General features: G+C 43.6%; 1 protein-coding gene and 1 long non-coding RNA gene across 8 annotated transcripts in view; one reads left to right on the top strand and one right to left on the bottom strand.

Annotated features, from left to right (window-relative positions):
• The first annotated feature begins 6155 nt into the window (after positions 1-6155).
• On the top strand, positions 6156-6977 carry LOC115470817. The gene is made up of 2 exons (XR_003942242.1): positions 6156-6748; positions 6783-6977. It is a non-coding gene; the product is annotated as an uncharacterized LOC115470817 (long non-coding RNA).
• Positions 6978-7419: 442 nt separating this feature from the next.
• ABCC12 (ATP binding cassette subfamily C member 12) overlaps positions 7420-24493 on the bottom strand; it is a 198594-nt gene continuing 181520 nt past the window's right edge. For all 7 annotated transcript variants that reach the window (XM_030204370.1, XM_030204371.1, XM_030204373.1 and 4 more), the window contains 3 exons: positions 16972-17085; positions 8957-9121; positions 7420-7740 (listed from right to left, as the gene is read on the bottom strand). In XM_030204370.1, the coding sequence (XP_030060230.1) occupies positions 7645-7740; positions 8957-9121; positions 16972-17085 (375 nt within the window). In that variant the 3' untranslated portion in view covers positions 7420-7644. The remainder of the gene's footprint in view (positions 7741-8956; positions 9122-16971; positions 17086-24493) is intronic.

Below are 24493 nucleotides of genomic sequence, written 5' to 3'. Positions count from 1 at the left end.
AAAGATAGTGCAGAATATAAATTTTGTGAAATAAATAAACATAGCCCCAGGGAGGAGTATGATGCTGCCTCCCTCTGAGTTGTCAGGCTCATGGGCAGAGTTTTGTGACAAGAGTGGGCTAGAACACCCACACCACCTACAAAACAGACAGAGGGAGCACTTCTCCACTCACGGGGCTTAAAAACAACCTAGAGGAGGTTTCTGCAGTCTGCAGAATGAAGGGTGGTGGAAGGTTTTATACTTGTTTGCTGGAAAGTTTATTACAAGTTGTACAATTTTTTCATCTTTTATTTGAAAGCTGGCTTGTTGGCTGGCTGCAATCTTTGGTTTTTGCTCCATCTGTTTGTCTTGAATTTATTTTAAAACTGCTCAGTGGGTTTACAGTTTAGAGAGCACCCAGGAGTGCAGTTTGCAGTCTTCATGAACAGTCTTCATGGAACATACAGCTCAGAGCGAATCTCTTGCAGCAATAAACACCTTTAGTCTATGTACCAGTGTTCACTTCAGGTTTGCAGCTTTCAGTTCGTGCTGTTCTGTGATTCCAGGACCACCCCAGTAAGGTACAATGGTAATTCCCTTCAAGTTGCCCCAACTGCATTTAACAGGCTGTAAAAATGTGTTTCCTGTGCAATTGCAGAAAGAACATTCTGGGTCCCTGCACTAGAAATGATGCTGATCAAATCTGAATATTGGGTGGTCTATTCTGAGAAAGGGGCACAATAGAATTGTAGCTTCAGCTTTTGGAGAGAAGTATAAAACTGGCTCAAGAAAGGAGCCAGGTCTTCCCTCCCCAAGAAGGGGTTCAGGTAGGAGGAGATGTAAAGTTGTAATGTGTGGGTACCCTATTCTGGGACCCACATGAGCCTTAACTCCTTGCACTAAGGTTTAAGGAGAAAGAGAGATAAGCAAAGGGCATAGGAGCTGACTCTGTGGGTGCTGTGGGTGCTTCAGCACCCCCAGTATTGAGAAAATTCCTTGTATGTGTACAAGGAAGGATTATTTCCACTGAGTTTAGCACCCTGAATAATTTTGAAAAGTTGTCTCCTGTGGCAAATGGGTTGCCAGTCTGGTCCACAGCTGTACAGCTGTTCCCTAGTGCATACTGAAAGGAGAAATTTCTGTTCCCTAAGAGATTAAACTATTAAGGGGTTGTCAGTCTGATCCACAGTTGTCTCCTGATGCAGAAATTCCTTTATATGGTGTGAAGCCCCGCCCAGCGCATCCCAGGATGCACTGGACAGGGCTGGGCACCACCATTTTCAAGGCAGCGCTGCTTGTAAAGGAGGGAATCCAATTCTCCAACAAAGGTATGGAAGGGGGTGGAGAAGAGGGCTGCTAGACCACCAGGTTGGGGGGGGGGGGGTCTGATTCACGGCCCACTGGGCCACCAGGACTCTACTTGGGGGGATGCTAGGAGGATCTCCAGGGGTTGGGGGACTGGAGGTCCACCTCCAGCTCCCGTGTCACTGGCTCAGGATGGGTGTACTAGGCCACCAGGGCTATGCTGTTTGGGATCTGGTTGTCCCATGGACCTCCAGCCTCTGTATTTGACAGTTCTGGGCTTTTGACAGCCCAGACCCTTTCAAACAAGTGTGGGAGGATTGTGCCTGAGCACATGTTCAGGCACAATCCTCCCGCACTTTACCCCATGATCAGAGATAATAGCACACATAAATTTGAATGTTATTATCTCTGATCATAGGGGCGGTAAAGCCCCGCGCTGTTCCAATGCTATTTTTAGAGTGCTGTTTGGAACATTGCAAAGCTTTCGATCAACTGCCCAAGAGTGCCATAAAAGAGGAGGGATACATCATTAGGGAGATCTAATCATGATCCTCTGAGGAGAAAGACTGAGAGCAGCTTCTTCTAAAATACAGTCCATAAAGCACTGATTTCCAAACTTGGCCTGAAAGCCAATCAGGCTTTCAGGATATCCACAATAAATATGCATGAAATATATTTGCATAACAAGGAAGCAATGTATGCAAATCAATCTCATGAATATTCACTATGGATATCCTGAAAGCCTGACTTGTTGGGTTTCCCCCAAGACAAGTTTGGAAATCACTGCCTTAAGGTGAAAGGATCTGAAAACTGGGAGCAGTGGAACTGATACCTTAAAGAGACAGGAGTTGGAACCCAACCCGACTGATCTGTACTGAGAGGGAAGAAGCACTGGGAAACATCGAGGCATAAAGGAGAGAGAGGGAAGAATAGATAAAATAGTGATTTGAGCACAGAGACACTGTTTGCCACCAAGAGAGATCGAGGATTGAAATACTGGGCTGAACCACTGCTTAATATAACAGAGGATAAAGACACCATACAAGGTCATGAGAATTGTTACAGCTAAGAGGTGTGAAAGACGTATGAGTTGGAAGAAGAGTGCACTCTGCTCAGAGGAGAACAACAGTGGTGAACATGATTAAACGTTTTGATCTTTACCTTATGGAATATTTGCCTTATTGTTTTTGTATTCCCGCTTTTATATATATTCGTACGGTATTGGAGAGCCCAATAAAGGGGAATTTTATTATAATTTGGAACAGCATCCTATCCACATTTTTGCCTTTTCAATTTAATGTGCCGACTTAATATATTGACTATTTGCATTCAAGCCTGAACTAGGTGACCCTTAACTGTCTGTGTGCATAGGGAGATCAGGCATTTGAGAGACCGGAGGAGTTTTAGCCACAGACTCTTAAACAAACTGTGCACCAGTCTCTGGGGTATCCTTCAGCCCCACCAATCTGAGAGATCCACTACATCTACATGGTCAAATAGAACGTCCTCCCAAATTTTACTTTAGTACATTCAAACTCTTTAACTGTAGGTTGCAGGGTTCTCTATATCTGGGTATAGGTAAGCCTTCTTTTCTGGCTCCCTATCTGCTTCTTTCTCCCAGAATACTGTTTGCCCTAAAGAAACTCTTTAGTTTCCTGCCATAGTTCTTTAGCCTCAGCTCTGCTCTCCTTTTTCTATGGCCACTATCTTTCTCCTAATTCATTCTCAGGCTCTCCAAACTACATTTCCCAGCAGCCTTGTGCATCCTCTCTCATTTGTCTTGTATGTTCTCTCAAACCCAAAGTGGATAATGCAACTGATACCAAACACTTGTTTAAACAATTTTATAAAAAGAAAGGGGAGAGGCCTCAGAAGTCCGTGGTAATACAGCACCCTAAGAAACCGGTCTGTGGAGTACTCTGTTGATACTCAATTAGAGCTCCTTCAGAGCTATATCCACTAGACCTCAATCTATCATTGGCCATAAACAGGGCTGCCGAGAGACTGAACCGGGCCCGGGGCAGGGCCGCCACCGCTGGGTCCAGGGTGGGGCAGTGCAGAGCCACCCCTCCCCCACAATAATCGCCGCTGCCCCCCCCCCCCCAATCACTGCCGAAATACCTTGTTGGCTGGCGGGGATCCCGAGGTGGGCCAGCAGAAGTTGTCTTCCTCCAGCGCTGCTCTTCTGCTGATTGCCTGCCCCTGTGGTTGCTTTTTCTCTCAGGGCATGTTTGGTTTCAAAACCGAGCATGTGCCCTGAGAGGAAAAGCTGTCACTCAGGTGGGCAGAAGAGCAGTGCTGGAATTGCTCCTTCGGGTCCTCTCCGGCCACCAAGGGGGGCCCGGCCATGGCGCTGGAGTTTTCTCTCTCCTGCTCCTGTCGGGACGAGATCACTTGGGTCCCGGTAGGAGCAGGAGACAGAGAGAGACCCTGGCGCCGGGCCCCCCTTGGAGGCCCGGGGAACCTTGCCCCCCCCTCCCCCTCTCGGTGGCCTTGGCCATAAAAACCCTTTCAAAAAAATCTTTATTATTAATGTTACCAATGACTCTACAAACTATTTCTCTAAAAATCTAACACATGGCTTTATGTACAGAAATTGCATATGCAGCATACTTATTTGTTCCCAACGGGGCCCGTTTCAATGGCGGAAATCAGATAAGTGCACTGTTTGTAGAATCATTGGTAAAATTAATAATAAAGATATTTTTGAAAGGGTTTTTATGGCCAAGGCCACCGAGAGGGGGAGGCGGGAGGTTCCCCGGGCCTCTCTCTGTCTCCTGCTCCTACCGGGACCCGAGTGATTTCATCCCGACAGGAGCAGGAGAGAGAAAACTCCAGCGCCACGGCCGGGCCCCCCTTGGTGGCTGGAGAGGACCCGGAGGAGCAATTCCAGCACTGCTCTTCTGCCCACCTGAGTGACAGCTTTTCCTCTCAGGGCACATGCTCGGTTTTGAAACCAAACATGCCCTAAGAGAAAAAGCAGCCACAGGGGCAGGCAATCAACAGAAAAGCAGTGCTGGAGGAAGACATCTTCTGCTGGTGGGGCCTCGGGATCCCTGCCAGCCAACAAGGTATTTTGGCAGTGATCGGGGGGGGGGGGGCAGCAGTGATGATTGTGAGGGAGGGGTGGCTCTGTGCCGCCCCCCCTGGACCCGGCAGTGGCGGCCCTGGCCTGGGCCCAGTTCAGTCTCACGGCAGCCCTGTTTATGGCCAATGATAGATTGAGGTCTAGTGGGTATAGCTCTGAAGGAGCTCTAATTGAGTACCAACAGAGCACTCCACAGACCGGTTTGTTAGGGTGCTGTATTACCACGGACTTCTGAGGCCTCTCCCCTTTCTTTTTATAAAATTGTTTAAACATGTGTTTGGTATCAGTTGCACTATCCACTTTGGGTTTGAAGGTTTTGGTTTATATATATGTGGACAGTGAGTCAATTTTGTTAAAAGTGTTCTTTTTTTGTATGTTCTCTCAGCCAATACCTGTTCCCTTTTTGCTTAAGGCAGTGTTCCCTCTGGAGCTCCCTCTATCTTCTGGACAATCTAACTTTCATGTTTCCCCAAGCTGCTTCTATATGGGTGGACACTTGTCTCATCATAGATCCCTGAAATTTATAAACTTTAAAAGACAGGCACACATGTTTGAGTGCAAGACTGATAATATATGGATAGATAATAGCCCAGACCTGTCACAGCCTGAAATGGTAATGGAAACTGAATTTATGATATTATGTAAGTAATGACACAGGACAATGGTTAGAACAAGAAAAAGGAAAGCTGGGGTAAAATGAATTATTATTATTATTACACATAGTACAGAACAAAAAGTTTTGTCTTGTATTACCAGAGAATACGAGCTTCACCCAGAAGCTTAAAAATTATCCAGGTATCGCTGCAAAATATAGCTTGAATCCAGCAGAACTGTTTTTTTTTTTTTTGTAAGTCTGTTTTCGTGAAATACAAAGGGAATTTCTCTCCTACTAACATATGTGCAAGGGGGAAAGTTTGTTCTCTGCACATTTCATCATTTAGATACTGTTACATGTTTGATCCCTGATGCAGGTGCTGTGCGCCGAAACACGGCCCGTGTCGAGTCATTTTATGAAAGATTGATTAAAAGAACTGTGTCCCTTTTTTGAAGGCTCTTGTTGCTGTTTGGACTTTGTTCTGTACTTTGGACCCTCTCTGTGCTGCTCTTCCAAATATGAATGCAAGAAAATTGGAAAACCAAATTATTATTATTACGCCCAATATTCAAAGTGATTTAAGCAGTCAGAAGAGGTTCTTTCCTGCTTAAATCCTGATAGGATTTAAATCCTGCTAGGAGTAGCCTAGTGGTTAGTGCAGTGGACTTTGATCCTGGGGAACTAAGTTCAATTCCCACTGCAGCTCCTTGTGACTCTGGACAAGTCACTTAACCCTCCATTGCCCCTGGTACAAAATAAGTACCTGAATATATGTAAACCGCTTTGAATGTAGTTGCAAAAATCCCAGAAAGGTGATATATCAAGTCCCATTTCCCTTTCCCTTAAATCACATTCAGCAGGCCAATTGCTGATATTCAGTGACACTTAACCAGTGCCCTGAATATCGGTACGAACTGGCCATCTTAAGACCAGGCATAAGTTTAGGCAACATTCAGTGCTGGTGCCTGCATAGCTAAGCAACCAAATAGGACCGCACAAAAGGCTGTCCTAAATTTGGTTGCTTAGCCATGTGGGTGCCAAAACTGAAATCAGCAGGCACCTACATAGCTTCTAGGTAGCAGCCTTCATTTCCCAATCTTGATCCCCTTTTTCCTGAACCTCCCCCCATCAACAAGTCCTGATCTTCCATCCAGACCCCCCCCAACATAAACCCTGCCCCCATTCCGATCTTCCACCTGGTCCCCCCCAATATAACAAGCTCCACCCCCATTCCAATCCCCAACCCGGACTCCCCCAACCTAACAAGCTCCCGCTCCTACTTCCTACCTGATCATCCCTAGTGGCCCAGTGGATCAATGTGGCAGGAGCAAATCCACTTGCTCCTGCCCATCACTGCTCCAGCTGTAAATGGCACCAGTCCCTCTAATGGTAGTCTCACAGTATTACTGTTAAGGGTTGGCCCTAGCAGTAGTATACTTTGAGACTACTGGTAGGGGAAGAGGGCTGGAGCAGTGAGAGGCAGAAGCAAGTGGGCTTTAGGTATAGTCCAGTTGACCTAGGGGGCCTACTGGAACGAAGGAGGAGCTTGTTAGGTTGGAGGTCCAGGTGAGAGATTGGGGCTTGTTATACTGGAGGGCTTCAGGTGGGGAACAGGAACATCATAGAGGCAGGTGGGTGAACTTCACAACCCTTTATGCAGGTCCCAGCCAATATTCAGCCAGGGTCCATATAAGTATCTTATGTGGGTCCTGGCTGAATATCGCCCTTGTACCGCATAATAGAAGGCAGCTGATGAATGCCCAGAGCGCCCCAGATATTCAGTACCTGCAGAGATGCTGACACTGAATTTAGGAGCCTAATTCAGACTGCATTGGTCAGTGTTTAAAACAATGCTACTTATCACCTGCTGAATATTCACTAGATGATGATGATGATAATGATGATTATTTTTAGTGTAGGTAAGGAAACTTTTATGCTCATCCACCAAGAATGGTAGATGACCCAAGAGGGGAGACCACAAAGCAGACTTGGGTAAAAAAAAAAAAATAACAACAACAATATTCTGCTGATTTTCAAGCTAGTACATTTGACAATTGGTAGACATTCTTTGCACAGTAGGAGGTGGAAAGGATGAAGAAGGGAGATGACCAAGCCTTTAGAGCGGTGTGGATAAATCAAACCTCTGTGCTTAATGTGGAGTAGGCAAGGATGAGCAATTTCTTAATTAAATACATGAAGTGTGCTAGAATTTTGAGTTTATAAGTTGAAGTATTCCTATTCAACAGGTCCCAAACAGCATTTGTAAAGCTTGGGTCTTCTAATGTCACAGCTTTGAACCCCTTATGGAGATGTTTTCAACACCTATGCAATGAACACAATTAGAGGCATATGAAAAATTCTCACTGAGAGCAGAGTGCAGAAACTGAAGGGTTTTTCTCCCGTGTACTATATGTCAGAAATTCCAGTTTATCACTCAAAACTGAGAGAAGCATCTTATCAATGATCTATTGATTTTGCATTGTTCATAAAAGTGGTTTCCATTAATTTCACCTCTTATTGCTTTTTTGACATTTTGTCTGAACACTTGGCTCAAGTCTTAAGCAGACAGGCAACAAGTGGCAATTTGTTGTAAAATCATTGGCAAAATGAAAACTGTGCTTCAGTGCTTCTTAGTGTAAAGTCCACACATTAATACCAGTAGAGCTGGTACCAGGTCTTACAACACAACTGTGTTTGTGGCAGCAGTCAATAGTCCTGCAAAAACAGAGTCTGGCTTCTGTATAAGATCATCCGGTTTGCCAAACTCCACAACCTAAAGGAAAGAAGAAAGCATGCTTAGCAGCCAAATACAAAGAGATATTCCCAGTGCTGGCCTTCCGACAACCCCCTAATCTGAAACAAAAATTAGTGAAAAGCAAGTTGAAAAGAAGAGAATGGCATACGTCTCTGCAATATACCAAGCTGCCAACTGTACCAACACATTTCACAGGATCTTACAGTCACTCACATGGGGAAAACATTCAGCATAAGGGGATCTTTCATATGCTTGTCTTCAAATCTGGTATATATCATTCAATGCAAAAGTGTGAAGAAGGGTGCTATATTGGAAAGGCAAGCTAGATGCTAAAAACGAGAATCAATTTACACAGACATCATATTAAACTTCACAATGCCAGCCAAAATGTCACCTCTGTGGGACAGCACTTTATAAAACCAGGACACTGCATCAATGATTTTATGGTGAGAATACTAAAAGGAAATTTTTTAAGACATTCCAGGAACGTAAGACTTATGAAGTCAAAATGATGAAATATTTTGACACCGACAAGACAGAATTTAACAAAGATCTAGGTTTTCTAGCCCATTATAAACCATAAAATTAAACACCATTTTATTACCCCCCAGCTCTCCCTGTTTGTCACCTAACACAACCCACCCTCTTCCTGTGAGACTGTCATTGGAATGCTTTTATGTTTCACTTATATATTCCCCCCCCCCCCCCCAATATTCAACGCTATTAAACCAGCCAGAACGGCTGCTGACTGGTAAATACCGCTTAACTGGCTATCTACCAATATTCATCGGGGATAACCGGCTATTTCCCACTGAATATCCTCAGTTAGCAGCTACCAGATACCCAGTTATATCGGCTGATATAACCGGCTATCCACTGATTATTAAAGACGGTTTAGCGGCCATATTTGGTCTACAGATAACTTGCTAAGTCTGAATATTGACTTAGCCGGTTATCTTTAAACCGACCAAAAATAAACTTCAATTCCGGTTACCAGAAATGGCCCAGCATTGAATATCTGGGCTCTACGCCAACCGCAGGAGTTAGCTGGTCTTACTCTGTGGTCTGACTATCAGGCCTGCTGATATTTGACAATAACTGCTCATTTCTGATCTGAAGAAGAAAGCGTTTTAAGTTAGTCTAAGAAAAAAAGGTATCATTTTATTTATTTTCTCTGTTTTGTTTCATTTCTATTGATTAACTTTAAACACAGAGAATAAAGTGTGCACAGTACCTGCCCATTCTCCATGACCAAAATGCGGTCACATTCCAGAACGGTATTTATTCGATGAGCGATGGTTAAAACCGTGCAGCCTTTGAATGCTTCTCTAATTGTGCACTGGATCAGTGCATCAGTTTCAGAATCAATTGAGGCTGTAGCTTCATCTAGAAGTATGATCTGTTAGGATGAAAACCCACATTTTGAAATAGTTATTGCATTTGCAAATAGTTTGCATTCCCAGAGTCACGTAAAGTATACGATGTCAATATACAGCGGGGAAGCCTTTACTTAAAAACATTCTAGAAGTGGTAGAATATCACTGCTATGCACATTTCAAGCTTCAAGTTTTGTCTTGATATACCGCCCATCGGGGATGCCATCTAGGCAGTTTACAAAATTACTGAAAGTTCTAAAAAAAAAACAACCCCAAAAACCTTGAATAAATAGAAAACAAGAAAGAAAATTACCTAACATTATATATAAAAAAAAAAAAGTACAATACACATTTTTATAAAAACAAAGAACTTTTGGCCTTTCAACTCACGTGGCTAAATTTTGGCTGTATGTTGACTTGTACAGATAAAATGTATCCATTTGCTATTGGGGAATTTTAAAAACAAAACACTTAAACTAGGGGTGTCAAACTCATTTCAAGACTGAGAAGTCCTGGGAAAAAAAATATACATTAACAGAGCAATTCTATAAGAGAATCATAAAAAGAGACTCCTGGGGGTGCCTGGCATATGATAGGGCTCACTGAGCTGAAATCAGCCACAAGCCTTCTCTTTTACACCCCTGACCTAAGTGGTTTGTACCCAATGCAGAGATGCCAAATTACTCAGCTCCAGGCTGGAGATTTATGAGCAGTTCCGGATTTCTGACCACTCCATCCTAGTGCATTAAGGGGGTCTTTTACTAAGCGGTGGTAAGCTCAACGCAGGCTTACCGTTCGATAATCCGTTTGCAAATTTGCAGCAGCCCGGCGGTAGTACCCATCCCCAGCGAAACCCATTTCCAGAGCTACAAAAGCTAAAAAAAACCAAAAAATCTTTTGTAGTGCTGGTGTTTACTTATTGTCAGCATTGCTGACAATAAGTACTCCCTCCCCCAAAATGGCTGCACGGCAACTGGTTCACTTATCGCACAGCCATTTCTTAGTGAAAAAAATGACAGCCTTTTACCTGCTGCAGTAAAAGGGGGGCCTCAGCGCACATCAAAAACACATGCTGATGCCAGCACAGGCCCCCTTTTACCGTAGCTTAGTACAAGGGACCCTAAGGGACTTGCAGCACTGATTTCAATGGTCAGGATCAGGCACTACAAATCCCACACTGCTTTGGGATGTAAGTTCAAAAACAGGACTATCCTAAATTCACCAGCCTAGAACTGGGTAACTTGGCATTTCTGCCCATGCTGACTGCATAATACTTTGGAAAATTGCCAGTGTACTTATAACCTATAGAACAAAAATTGCAACATGTTTATGTTTACTAGGCATTTGATATATTGCCTTTATGGGTCACCAACAAAGCAGTTTACACATTATGCAAATTACACAAACAGAAGAAGGTAGAATAGCTACAACTGACTCCCCCCCCCCCCCACCAGTTATTAGAATATAGTCCAAGGGGAGGAAGGACCCCACTAGTAGTCCAAGACCAAGACTCCAGTATACTCATGACTAACCTGCATAAGCCTGATCAAAATAGTAGGCTTTAAGGCCTTTTAAAAAATGTTAGTACATAGCTGCAGCCCTGAGGAAGTTATTCAGGGGCCCTTTTACTAAGTTGCGGCAAAATGTGGCCTGCGGCATTGTGAGCGCATCTTTTGTGTGCATGCCGGGTCAGTTTTTACCACGTCCTAGAAAAGGGGCCTTTTCTTAAGGGGCTGGAAAATGGACATGAGGCAAAATAAAAATCAGCGTGCGTCCATTTTCGGCCTGAGACCTTACTGCCACCTACTGACTTAGCGGTAAGGCCTCACGCGCTACCTGGGTGGTAGACATGCAGTGCATGCACACTGCCGTCTACCACCAGGTAAGTGCCACGTGACAGAAAATAGAAAATATTTTCTACCATGCCTTTTTGGTATACATCAAATTCAGAATTACCACCTGGGGCACGCGGTAGTCGGGTGGTAATGCTGATTTGGCGTGCGCTGTAAAAGGGCCCCTCAGTTTTTACTTTTCCACAGTGCTGCTCAAGCCAGCTCTCAGATTTCCCTTTCCAGTCTGCTTAACAGGATATCACTTATTAACTTGCGTGAGACAGATTTCTGTGTACTGCCTCCACTACATGTAAATATATCATATAAATTCATTAGGACTATCCTGGTTGGAGTGAGGTGAGAGTAGGCTGGCTTAAGCAACAATGCTTTAATTCCACCTTTAATTTTCTACTGAGGAGGGGATCACCAGCAAGATTTACATTTACAACAAAACTGTAACTTGCCTTTTGTGAAAGTTAAAATATATACGGTATGAAAAGGACTACATACTAGTACCAGAATCTAAGCAGAGCAAACAGGAGAGCTAGAGGCAGAAAGTGCAACATGCCAAAAAGCATTTCAATTTGGCAGAGCCTACAGTCTACCTTAATCCCCTCTGCAAAATGACCAGAATTCTGATTAATCATGTTAAAAACCACTCTAGTGTGCACAGGAAGGATAAGAGAGAAACATTACACTTGCCAAAGTCACATTTTGATACTTTTGGGTAGAGGTGGGCATTTAATGCATTATTTATTTTTGTTACATTTGTACCCCGCGCTTTCCCACTCATGGCAGGCTCAATGCGGCTTACATGGGGCAATGGAGGGTTAAGTGACTTGCCCAGAGTCACAAGGAGCTGCCTGTGCCTGAAGTGGGAATCGAACTCAGTTCCTCAGTTCCCCAGGACCAATGTCCACCACCCTAACCACTAGGCCACTCCTCCACTAAAGAGGTTAAAATTTTGTAATGCAGACAAAATTTTTAACAGTTACCACAGGTGACAGGAGGAGGCAGAGACACATTGGTTGCCTACACCATAGCTACAGCAGCCTTAGCCATCAAATTCTGCCACTTAGCTTCTCACGTGGGAGTCATGTTCTGTTTCAAGAAGATCACCCATGTGCATGCATGGCATAAATGGTCTACGTGTCTACGTACCATCCTGAAAGGGGGGGGAGCGGCCATGCGCTTTTCCTCCTGGACTCTCTAAGCCCTCATTGTAGGATTCTCACTATCACCTTTTTCCACTCTGTGGCAGTCCCCAGCACTAGATCCAGGGTCCTGCCTACAGGCCCGGTGCCTCATGACAGAGGCAGGAACCTGGAGTGGTAGACTATACAGGCCTGTGTTGCATTAGGAGCTGCTGGATTTCGTTGTTGAAGAAGAGGTGGCAGAGAAAACTGGCTTGTCGCTTATTCTGCAGGTTCATCGGCAGCTTGGCCCTGGCTAGAATGTGACCGGCTGTCTGGTGGCCGGAGGTCTAGTGGACAGTGGAGCACATGTATTTGAATGTAACCTGAGTAAGTGAGGCAAAGAGCAGCCTTCCAGTGGGTGCCCTTTCTGAAGTGGTGGAGGGAAGAGGTTGCTTTCAAACTCCCTAGCAACAGTGAATTTGTAGTTTTATATTAAATTGTATTCTAAATGTTTATTATGAATTTATTCTAGCAATAGTGAATTTGTGGTTTCATGTTTTGTTTTTAAGGGGCCGATATTCAGACGTAGGAGGTAGCCGATATGTCTCCTGCGGTCAGCGCCGAGGCTGGATATTCAATGTAGGGCCGTTTCCGGTGACTGGCATTTAATATCTGGGTGGGTTTTTTTGACTGGTTTAAATTTAACCACCCCAGCCAATATTCAGCGCTGGCCAGTTAAGTTTAAACTGGCCAAAGATATTCCAACTATTTTGGCGGCCTAATTTGGCCACCAAACTTAGCCGGTGATGTGCTGAGTATCGATGGATAGCCGGTTATATCGTGTGATATAACTGGCTATCCGCTAAGCACTAACTGGCAATATTCGGCGGGCGATAATTGGCTATCTCCCACTGAATTTTGCCGGATTGCTAGTTATGTGTCATTTACAAATCCAGGAGCCATTCTTGGTGGTTAAATTGTTTTAAATATCAGGTGGTGAATGTTTATTATGAATTTGTTCTAAATTGTTTAGAGGGAGAGATACTGCCATAAATTCATGCTATAATTAATCGTGTGATTAAATTTTTTAATCCCATGATTAATTTTGATTAAAATTTTATTTATTGCCCACCTGCACTTTTGGAGGGTGCTCATGTGCGTGTGTGTTGCTATCTCGAGTAAAGTGCTGAACTGTGAGACCTGATAGAGAAAAGGAATTGTAAACTGAATCAAAGAAAAAACTTGTACACGGAAACTTGTTTCCGGTTAGTAATAATTGAGGTGGTGCAATAGCAAGTCTGTATTGACAACCAGAAAAAAATAAAGTTTCACAGTGTCATTATGGAAAAGAAAGCTGTGAAAAGGGCAGGCAAGCAAAACATTAAATAAGTACGAAATACATAATCATGGTCAGATGAGGTCTCAGGCTCTGGTGTTTATGTTTCAGGAAGAGGAATTTAGGTTTGAGCACCTCATTTAGGGGTCCTTTTACAAAGGCACACTAGCATTTTTAGGGTGCACTAATCATTAGCATGCGCTAAAAATGCTACCTTGCCTTGGTAAAAGATGCCCAATATTAGGGGCCCTTTTACTAAGGCGCGAAGGCACCTACACGTGTACAACACACATCAAATTAGAACTACTGCCCAGCTACCGCATACCCTGGGCGGTAATTCTAATTTTTATGCGTCCAAATCGTGCAGCAGAAAATAATTTCTATTATAACCGGGTGGTAATCAGCAGTGTACACACGCTGACGATTACCGCCCAGTTAACTAATAGGTATCGGTAAAAGTCTCATGCCCAGAATGGACACGTGCCAATTTTTATTTTGATGCACGTCCATTTTGGCCAAAAAAGGCCTTTTTAGCAGGCGCGCTGAAAAAAGGACCTGCGCGAGTCCAATACACGTGCCTTACACCAGCGCAGGGCATTTTTCGGTGCGCCTTAGTAAAAGGGTCCCTTAGTTATTAGAGTTTTTGTGATTCTGAAATAACCAACCCAAACAGAATTTCTGTTTTGAACGGTTTAATATATGCAATAATTTGTTTCTGCAGAACATTGGGGCCCAGCGTTCTAATACTGAATGTTTTTACAGCAGCATGACAAATACAGAAAGAGGTTCTGTACTGAAAAAATTAAATTGTCACAATGAATTTATAGGCATTATCCTGTAATACTCAATGACACTGCAATTCTTGTGAGCAGCCTCGCCTTGCTGAACCAATGGATTAGTCACCCAAGGACTGTCAGGACTGTGAGACAGTCGGGGGTCTGCCGTAGCTGCTTGTGCATACTCTGCTGCTTAAGACAACGATGAAATAAAAAGGAGGTGGTGCAGGATCCAGGAATATAAGTACATAAAAGTAATGCCACACTTGGAAAAGACCAAGGGTCCACGACAGTGGCCAATCCAGGCCAAGGGCACCTGGCAAGCTTCCCAAACATACAAACATTCTATACATGTTATTCCCGGAATTGTGGATTTTTCCCAAGTCCATTTAGTAGCGGTTTATGGACTTGTCCTTTAGAAAACCGTCTAACCCCCTTTTAAACTCTGCCAAGCTAACCGCCTTCACCACGTTCTCCGGCAACGAATTCCAGAGTTTAATTAAGTGGTTGGGTGAAGAAAACTTTTCTCCGATTTGTTTTAAATTTACTACACTGTAGTTTCATCGCATGCCCCCTAGTCCTAATATTTTTGGAAAGTGTGAACAAACGCTTCACATCCACCTGTTCTACTCCACTCATTATTTTATATACGTCTATCATGTCTCCCCTCAGACGTCTCTTCGCCAAGCTGAAAAGCCCTAGCCTCCTTAGACTTTCTTCATAGGGAAGTTGTCCCATCCCCGCTATCATTTTAGTCGCCCTTCGCTGCACCTTTTCCAATCCCATTATATCTTTCTTGAGATGTGGCAACCAGAATTGAACACAATACTCAAGGTGCGGACGCACCATGGAGCGATATAATGGCATTATAACATCCTCACACCTGTTTTCCATACATTTCCCAATAATACCCAACATTCTATTCGCTTTCCGAGCCGCAGCAGCACTGAGCAGAAGGTTTCAGCGTATTATCGACGACGACACCCAGATCCCTTTCTTGGTCCGTAACTCCTAACGTGGAACCTTGCATGACGTAGCTATAATTCGGGTTCTTTTTTCCCATATGCATCACCTTAGCAGTTCACAGGCAAGCTAAAGGGGTCATTTTATAACTGCACTCATAGGTAAAATGTATATGCATACTTTTCTCTATTCAGTCTTTGCTGGATTTTCAAAGTGAAAATACACACTTTGTAAATTGCCCCAGGGAAACTGTTGGGCTAATATTCAAAACTAGTTATCCAGATAGGTTATGCAATCTAGTTAAGTAATGATGACCAGGGTCATCTACAAATTTTCAGCAGCAGGATCTAGATATTGCTGTTAAAAATCCATGCAGACTGCCCAGGAGCTATCCAGGGAGATGCAGGGGCAAAGCCAAAATGTATCCGGAGACTGGCAGCAGTATCCAAGTAAGTATTCCAATAACCTAGGAAAGAAAAAACGGCTTTTTAAGTTATCTCGATACTCATTTAAATAGCGGTGCTGAATATCGCCGCTCTCTGGCTAAGGGGTCCTTTTACGGAGGTGTGCTGAAAAATGGCTTGCGGTAGTGTAGGTGCGGGATTTGTGCGTGCACTGATCCATTTTCAGTGCACCTATAAAAAGGCCTTTTTAAAGTTTTTGTCAAAAATGAATGTGGGGCAAAATCAAAATTGCCTCACAAATGCCACTTGGCATGTATCTGATACGCATGTCCGAAAATAAAAATTATTTTTCGGACGCACGCCAAAATTGAAATTACTGCACGAGCACGCAGTAGCCAGGTGGTAACTCCATTTTAGCACACGTTCAGCCCCTAAGAGTGGTGGCTGCTGGTACACCCAAATATTCAGTGCCGATACCTGGACAGGGTGTGGCATTTAATGCTGAACTATATCTTTATACGCTGTGGTTGGTGATTAAAAGGAACACATAATGTTAGGTAGTTAGAGGGTCCATGCATGCAGTCAGACAAATTTTTTCATTATTGCTTCCACAGGGTCACATGTTAATTTGAGGTTAAAAAAAAATAAGCAGCCTTCAGTTTATATTGTTTGTATAATTTTGAAATAGTTCATTTTTGACAAGGAAGGGAAAATGGTGCAAGCAAGAATTTTATCAAAAAATACCATGGGGCTTTTTTCTTAAAGTGCCAAATTTCTGAATAAGACAAAAATCCAGATGCACTTTCTCCCACTCCTTCTATTTGTCCCTTTCCAAGCTCAAATAGCATGCCCAGGAGTCGCAAAGAATGCTTGCCGAGACTGTCAAAAGCCCCAGTGATAGCAGTAATCTATGTCACTTCCTCTTTAGGGATCAAGGATGACCCTCCTGCACCATGTTCTAAACCAGATGACCATGATCCATGGCATATTTGAACCCTATTCTGCTGCACCACCGTGCCATGGTTTAAACCAAGCAGCCAACCTCTACGAGGCTTTTACAACACTTTGTTTATATGATTTTTTTTTTCTGTAGAATTATTTCAAACCGGGAAGTAGCAGAAAATGAAACCCTTGAGGGAAAAAGGATGAAGTGTTTCAAAACTGTGCAAGTAAACTGACTTACAAATGTTTTGCACTCTTGTAGCCTGCTTTATTCTGAAACATAAATCTAGCCCCTCGGTTTGAATCAATTCCATTAGGGGGTTCTTTTGTTTTTGTTTAGCAAACGTGTAGAAGCTGTGAACCAGCTGGCAACAGCGTTCCCTGAGGGTTCAGTGGGGAAGCAACATTCTCAGCTTCTCTGCAACCACAGGAAATATTAAGATCTGGAAAAATCATATCAGTTTCATCTCTACAGTTTTCTTACTTTGCTCTTTCGGAGTAGGGCTCTTGCCATGCAAAGCAGCTGTCGTTGCCCTACTGAAAAATTTTCCCCATTTTCCACAACTTCTGTTTGTAATTTCCGAGAGAGTTTTGAAATCTAAAGAACAAACAGTGAGAAAACATTGTGATGATGATTATACAGAACACACTTTTAAATATTGGCTGTACATAGTTTTGTGGGGCTACTGAATTCCATTGTTTACTAAATGAATTCATTTTCAAGGAAATCATCATTAGGGTCTTAAAATGGAAATCTTCAATAAGTGGTTATTAATTGTGCTAAATGATAGTGGAATTACACATTACATCTCAATTTGTGTCATGGGTGATTACCGTTACTGTAATGGAAGTACTAAGTACTCTAATTAATATTGACTCTTCATTAATTGTAAAGTACTGAACAGAAAGCAAATTATCCTTTTACAACAGACCTGCTATCATTTTATATTAATGCTGCTAATGGAGAAAGTTGGTCTTACCTGATAATTTCCTTTCCTTGATTGCTGCTATAAGAGTCCAAATCGACAGGTTATAGCGCCCTACCAGCAGATGGAGGTGAAGAAGCCTAATTCTTCCAGTGACATCACTGGTATAAGGAGTGGTGCAGCCTGGAATTAGTCAATATGCTAAACAAACCAAAGTATATAAAATGCAAGAGAACTCTCTTAAGGAAACCTCTGCATATTTAAGTATGAACCAGAGACAATGAAGGCAGTCAGCACAGAGAAATAGGCAGACACCATCTCCACAAATCCCCAAGTACCACAGTCTTCCTAGGTGGGCCCTTGACTGGCCTAGCAGGAATCAAGGAAAAGAAATTATTAGGTATGATCAAATTTTACCTTTCTTTACATTCTGCTAGACCAGTCAAAACCAATGGGATATAGAAAAACTCTATCCCTCAGGGCATGAAGAAGACAAGGCTTCCTCCAAAACTGTTCTCCAAAGGTACTGTCATCTTTGGCCCAAACAGCAATATTGTAGTGATTCACAAAGGAATGCAGTGACAACCACATCGCCACTCTGCAAATGTCTTCCATGGTGACTTCCAGGCATCTGCCCAAAAGGTCACCTGAGATTTGGTCGAATGAGCCTGAAGCCCTTCAGGGACTAGCCTCTGGCTGTTTTTATACTGTAGGCCCAATATTCAGCTGGCGGCCAGCATTGAATATCCGGGTATATTTTGGCCACTAAAAACGTAACTAGCTATGCTGATATTCAGGGCTAACTGGTTAACATTTTAGCGGTCAAAGATAGGTCTGTTATTTAAATGGCTTATTTTGATCACTCAACATAGCTGGTTTGGCACTGAATATCTGTGGCTAACCGGCTGTCGCGCGATATAACTGGATAGCAGCTAGCTGCTAACCAGGATATGCAGCAGGAGTTAATTGGCTATCTCCCACTGAAGATCTGCAGTTAGGTGCTTAAACGCTATTTAACCGGCTAGGAGCTGTTCCTGGCTGGTTAAATAGTTTTGAATACTGGGGAGCATGTTGATTGCTTCCTTGATCCAGCATACCAAGGAAGACTTTGTGGCTGCTTTCCCTGACTTAAACTTTAGACTCCTCGAAAAAAAAAAAATGGTATTGGAACCACATGGAACAGAGTAACTACATTAGGTAAGAATAATGGTACTGTGCAAATGAAAACTGAGTTGTCGGTGAAGAATAAATAGGGATCACTACAAGAAAAGGCCTGCAACTTAATAACAAATTAAGATCCCACTGTGGCACCACAGCCTGAAGTGGAGGTTGAATATGCTTAACTCCCCACAAAAGCAGCACAAGCACCAGTTTATAGAATTGCCTTCATAACATGTATTTGGAGGGGGAGTGTTCATGCTGGCAGAGCATGGGCAGACCAAAGGTGAGGCAGACATTTAGGCAGGCAATTTGCAGAATAGTGTAAGTTGCCCATATGCCTACTACTTTTAGGTCCCTCCATTTTATTAGAGGTCTATGGGTAACCAAGAGGGGCATAGTCAAAAGGGACGCCCAAGTTTTGCTGAGGACGTCCTCACAAAATGTCCCGGTGAAGGGGCGGGGAAACCCGTAATATCGAAACAGGATGGATGTCCATCTTTCATTTCAATAATACAGTCGGGGATGCCCAAATCCTGAAATTTAGGTCGTCCTTAGAGATGGTCGTCCCTAGATTTGGTCGTTTCTGATTTTCGTCAATAATGGAAACCAAGGACGCCCATCTCAGAAACAACCAAATGCAAGCCTTTTGGTCATGGGAGGAGCCAGCATTCGTAGTGCACTGGTCCCCCTCACATGCCAGAACACCAACCGGGCACCCTAGGAGGCACTGCAGTGGACTTCAGAAATTGCTCCCAGGTACATAGCTGCCTTACCTTGTATGCTGAGCCCCCCCCCAAACCCACTACCCACTACTGTACACCACTACCATAGCCCTTAGGGGTGAAGGGGAGCACCTAGATGTGGGTACAGTGGATTTCTGGTGGGTTTGGAGGGCTCACATTTATCACCACAAATGTAACAGGTGGGGAGGATGGGACTGAGTCCGCCTGCCTGAAGTGCACTGCACCCACTAAAACTGCTCCAGGGAACTACATACTGCTGTGATGTACCTGAGTATGACATTTGAGGATGGCATAGAGGCTGGCACAAAAGATTTTTAAAGATATTTTTTGAGGGTGGGATGGGGTTAGTGACCACTGGGGGAGTAAGGGGAGGTCATCCCCGATTCCCTCCGGTGGTCATCTGGTCAGTTCGGGCAACTTTTTGTGGCTTGTTCGTAAGAAAAACACAACCAGGTAAAGTCGTCCAAGTGCTCGTCAGGGACCCCCTTTTTTTCCATTATGGGTCGAGGACACCCATGTGTTAGGCACGCCCTAGTCCCGCCTTTGCTACGCCTCTGACACCCCCCCCCCCCCGTGAACTTTGGTCATCCCCGTGACGGAAAGCAGTTGGGGACGCCCAAAATCGGCTTTCAGTTATGCCGATTTGGGCGACCCTGTGAGAAGGACGCCCATCTTCCGATTTGTGTCGAAAGACGGGCGTCCTCTTTCAAAAATAAGCCTGCCAGTGTCCATGCAGAATTGGCTCTGACACCATGTTATTGGGGCACCTAAATTGAAGGTGTCCTGTTGTAGAATTGTTCCCCAAAATACAGCACATCTTTTTATTGACGACTTAAGGATGTCACTTCAAAACATGATTATTTTAGGCAAAAAGTAGAGAAGCTTGGTTTGATGATGAAATAGAATTTGATATCTTGAGTTCATACAGCCATGTACACATAAAATGCATATTATTTTATTTAAAAAGGCATTACAATCATTTCTGTGGCTTCTTTTTACCTTCTTTTTAATTTTTTTAAAATTCTTTTTTGTTATGTCCCCTACCTCAACGCAAGCGGCGTCCTTGGGCTGCGTGGGATCCCGTCGACATGCACACTTGATTGGCACAGCCCTGAGCCATGTGTGTGCAGTTCTTCTCTGGCTGCAGGCTCCTTGATTGCTTTGCTTCCATGCACCTGGTTCTGCACTCTCTCTGCCTGGTTTCCCTTGTTTCTCTCCTATTGGTCTTCTGGTTCCTCCTTCCCCTGCTCTTGTCCTATGGCTGTGCCCCTTCTCCCTGCTGATGTCAGACACCAGCACTTTATCAGCTGAGCTCTTCCTGGACTCCATGCTTCGGCTTCTACTTTGGTAGGTGTTACTTGCTCTGTAGTTTGCTTCTTATCTACTTGTCCCTCGTTGCTGACTTTGCCTGTACCTGGATTACTCTCTTGTCTGCTGCCTGCCTACTGACTTTACCTGTGCCTGGATTACCCTCTTGCCTGTTGTTTGCCTAGTGACATTGCCTGTACCTGGATTACTTCCCTGCCTGCTGCCTGCCTGTTGATATTGCCTGATCCTGGATTACTCCCCTGCTTGCTGCCTGCCTATTGACTTTGCCTGTACGTGGATCACTGTCTTGCCTGCTGCCTGCCTGGCTGATATGTTCACCACCCCGTTTCCAGCTCCGTCTCGTAAGTCCTACAGGCCGCCCGCACCTAGGGGCTCAACCTCTGGGGAATGGCGGTCAGCACAGGTGAAACCCAGGGTTGTCCAGCCGCCAAGCAGAACCTGGTCCGAGTACCGGGCTCAGCAGTGCTCTACTTGGTACAAGAACTCACAAGTCTGATGTTTTTGCTCTGCCCAGTCCTTCTGCGAAGCTGCAGTAGAAAGTGGCCTTAGTGCACCCTTACATAGGTTTTTCCTACTCACTAAGACCATTTGAACTGTAACAGTAAAATGGGCAATTTTCTATTTAGAAATATAGAAACATAACGACAGATAAAGGCCATATGACCCATCCAGTCTGCTCATCCTCTGTAACCCCTAACTCTTCCTTTTTCAAGCAATCCCACATGCTTATCCTATGCCTTTTTAAATTCTCACACAGTCCTTGACTCCACAACCTCCACCGGGAGGCCATTCCATGCCTCCACCACCCTTTCCGTGAAATAATACTTTCTTAGATTACTCCTGAGCCTATTCCCTCTTAACTTCATCGTATGCCCCCTCGTTCCAGAGCTCTCCTTCAAGCTCACTTCCTGTTCATAAATACCCTTGAGATATTTAAACATCTCTATCATGTCTCCTCTCCCCCTCCTTTCTTCCAGCGTATACATGTTGAGGTTTATAAGCCTTTCCCTATATTTTTAGTTTCAAGACCACTTACTAATTTTGTAGCCGCCCTTTGGACTGACTGTATCCTGTTTATATCTTATCGTAGGTGCGGTCTCCAGAACTGCACACAGTAATCTAGATGGGGCCTCAAAAGAGACTTATACAATGGCACTTTCACCTCTTTTTTCCTGCTGGTCATCCCTCTTCATAATTATTTATTTATTTATTGCATTTGTATCCCACATTTTCCCACACATTTGCAGGCTCAATGTGGCTTACTTTGCTCCGTCTTGGGGTCACCACGACAGAATGGCATATATAGTTATAATTTCATAAGAATATGGGAAGCATAGTATATAAAAGCATCATGTATAAAGATATCAATATCGTAACAACAGGTAAATACGGCAATGTACTAATGTTCAAATGATGGATCGTTATGGTATATTCTACTAAAGAGGTGGGTTTTCAAGGATTTCCAAAAGTTGAATTGGTCGTGCATTTTTTTCAAAGCAGTTGGTAGTGCATTCCATAGCTGCGTACCTATTTAGGAGAAGCTGGATGCATGTGTCAGTTTATATTTTAGTCCTTTGCAGCTGGGGAAGTGGAGATTCAAGAGTGTACGAGATGATCATATGCACCCTAGCATCCTTCTGGCTTTGAGTGTCACTTTTTCTACCTGTTTGGAAGCTTTAAGGCCATCAGATACAATCACCCCCAAAATCCTGCTCTTCCTTCGTACACTGAAGCACTTCACCCCCATACTGTACCTTTCCCTCGGATTCTTGCGACCCAAATGCATGACCCTGCATTTTTGGGGATTAAATCTTAGTTGTCAAATATCGGTCCATTCCTCCAGCTTCACTAGGTCCTTCCTCATGCCATTCACACCCTCCAAGGTGTCCACCCTGTTGCAGAGTTTGGTATCACCCGCAAAGAGACAAACCTTAGATCCGCAATATCACTCACAAAGACTTAAAAAGAGCTGGCCCAAGGACCGATCCCTGCAGTACTCCACTGACAACATCCTTTTCATCAGAGCAAGCTCCATTTACCACTACCCTCTGTCTTCTTCCATTCAACCAAATTTTAACCCAATCAGTTACTCTAGGTCCCATACCGAGAGCACTCAATTTATTTATCAGTCACCTGTGCGGAACTGTGTCAAAGGCTTTGCTGAAATCCAAGTATACTACATAAAGCGCCCCTCCCACGTCCAACTGTTTCATCACCCAGTCAAAGAAGTCAGTCAGATTCGTCTGACACGACCTGCCACTAGTGAAGCCATGCTGCCTCGGGTCCTGCATTCCATTCAGTTCAAGAAATCTCATAATCCTCCACTTTAGTAGCGTTTCCATTAGCTTACCACCAAGGTCAGACTGACAGGTTTGTAATTCCCAATCCTCCTTACTTCCACTCTTGTGCAAAGGAACCACATTTGCCCTTCTCCAGTCCTCCAGGACCACTCTAGTATCTAAGGAAGCATTGAAGCGGTCAGCCAGCGGAGCCACCAGAACTTCTCCGAGTTCCTTGAGCACCCTCGGGTGTATCCCATCGGGCCCCATAGCTCTGTCTACTTTTAGTTTGGCTAGCTCCTCACGAACACAGTCCTCCGTAAACGGGTCTTGGTCTACCATACATCCATCCCCTTTAGCCTTTGTTTTCTGCAGCCCTACCCCCGGCCTTTCATCCATGAACACAGAGCAGAAATAATTGTTAAGCAGTTCAGGTTTATCCTTATCCTCTTCCACATATTTCTCTCCCTCAGCTTTGAGCCTCACAATGCTATTAAGGCACTTCCTCTTGTCACTTATATATATCTGAAAAAGGTCTTATCCCCCAATTTTACCGAATTAGCTATCTTTTCTTCCATTTGCCGCTTCACTTTCCTGATAGCTTTTCCAGCTTCTCTTCGCTTATTCAAGTATTCTTTCCTGTCTTCATCTTTCTGAATCATCTTATAATGTGAAAAGGCTAACCTCCTTTCCCTTATCTTTTCAGCTACTACATTTCAGTACCAAAGCGGCCTTCTTTTCCTTTTATGTAGTTTTCTAACATAAAGGTTAGTTGCCTTTAATATAGCTCTTTTCAGTCTTGTCTATTGCTGTTCTACTTTCTTCAGCTGTTCCCATCCTACTAACTGTTCCTTGAGAAATTCCCCCATCTCGATAAAGTTAGTTCCTTTGAAATCCAGGACCTTCAATCTTGAATGAGCCCTCTCTCCCGTTTTAATATTGAACCACACCATTCGATGATCACTAGATGCCAAATGGTCTCCCACCTTGATGTCAGAAATGCTCTCTCCATTCGCAAGCACCAGGTCCAGAATAGCTCCATCCCATGTTAGTTCCGTTACCCACTGCTGAATCAATTTTTGGATTCTTGGGAATCCAAAATCTCTTTGCTTCTATTTTTGGTATTAATGTCCACTCACTTATGTTGACAATTACCTTTAGACCCCCATGACTGATTAATTGATTGCTATCTGTTGTCTTATATGGTAAGACCTTTATAGCACTTATTTGGTGCATATCTTTAGTCTTTCCACAAATTTGTTTAGTCTAAACACATCACTCTGATATTTTTCACTTCACTTCAATTTGTAGTCTAATTCATATCATTTGCATTCATACCACATGCATTTTTATAAGATCACTAGCCTTTATCACCTCTTTCCTTTCTGTCACAAATGTATTTGTTTCAATACCCTTCTTCTTAATTTCTTATATTTTGGATTATTTGACTCTGTCATGTTCACATTCTTATATCTCTATGTCATTGTGTATTGACTTTTATGTATTGATTTTTCATGTAATTCTTTTGATAATTTTTATACATTCTTTCATGTTTTATGAGGACTCCT

The sequence above is a fragment of the Microcaecilia unicolor genome, chromosome 5 (assembly GCF_901765095.1).
Source record: "Microcaecilia unicolor chromosome 5, aMicUni1.1, whole genome shotgun sequence".
Lineage (NCBI taxonomy): Eukaryota > Metazoa > Chordata > Amphibia > Gymnophiona > Siphonopidae > Microcaecilia > Microcaecilia unicolor.
This window is presented reverse-complemented; position numbering and strand designations above follow the sequence as displayed.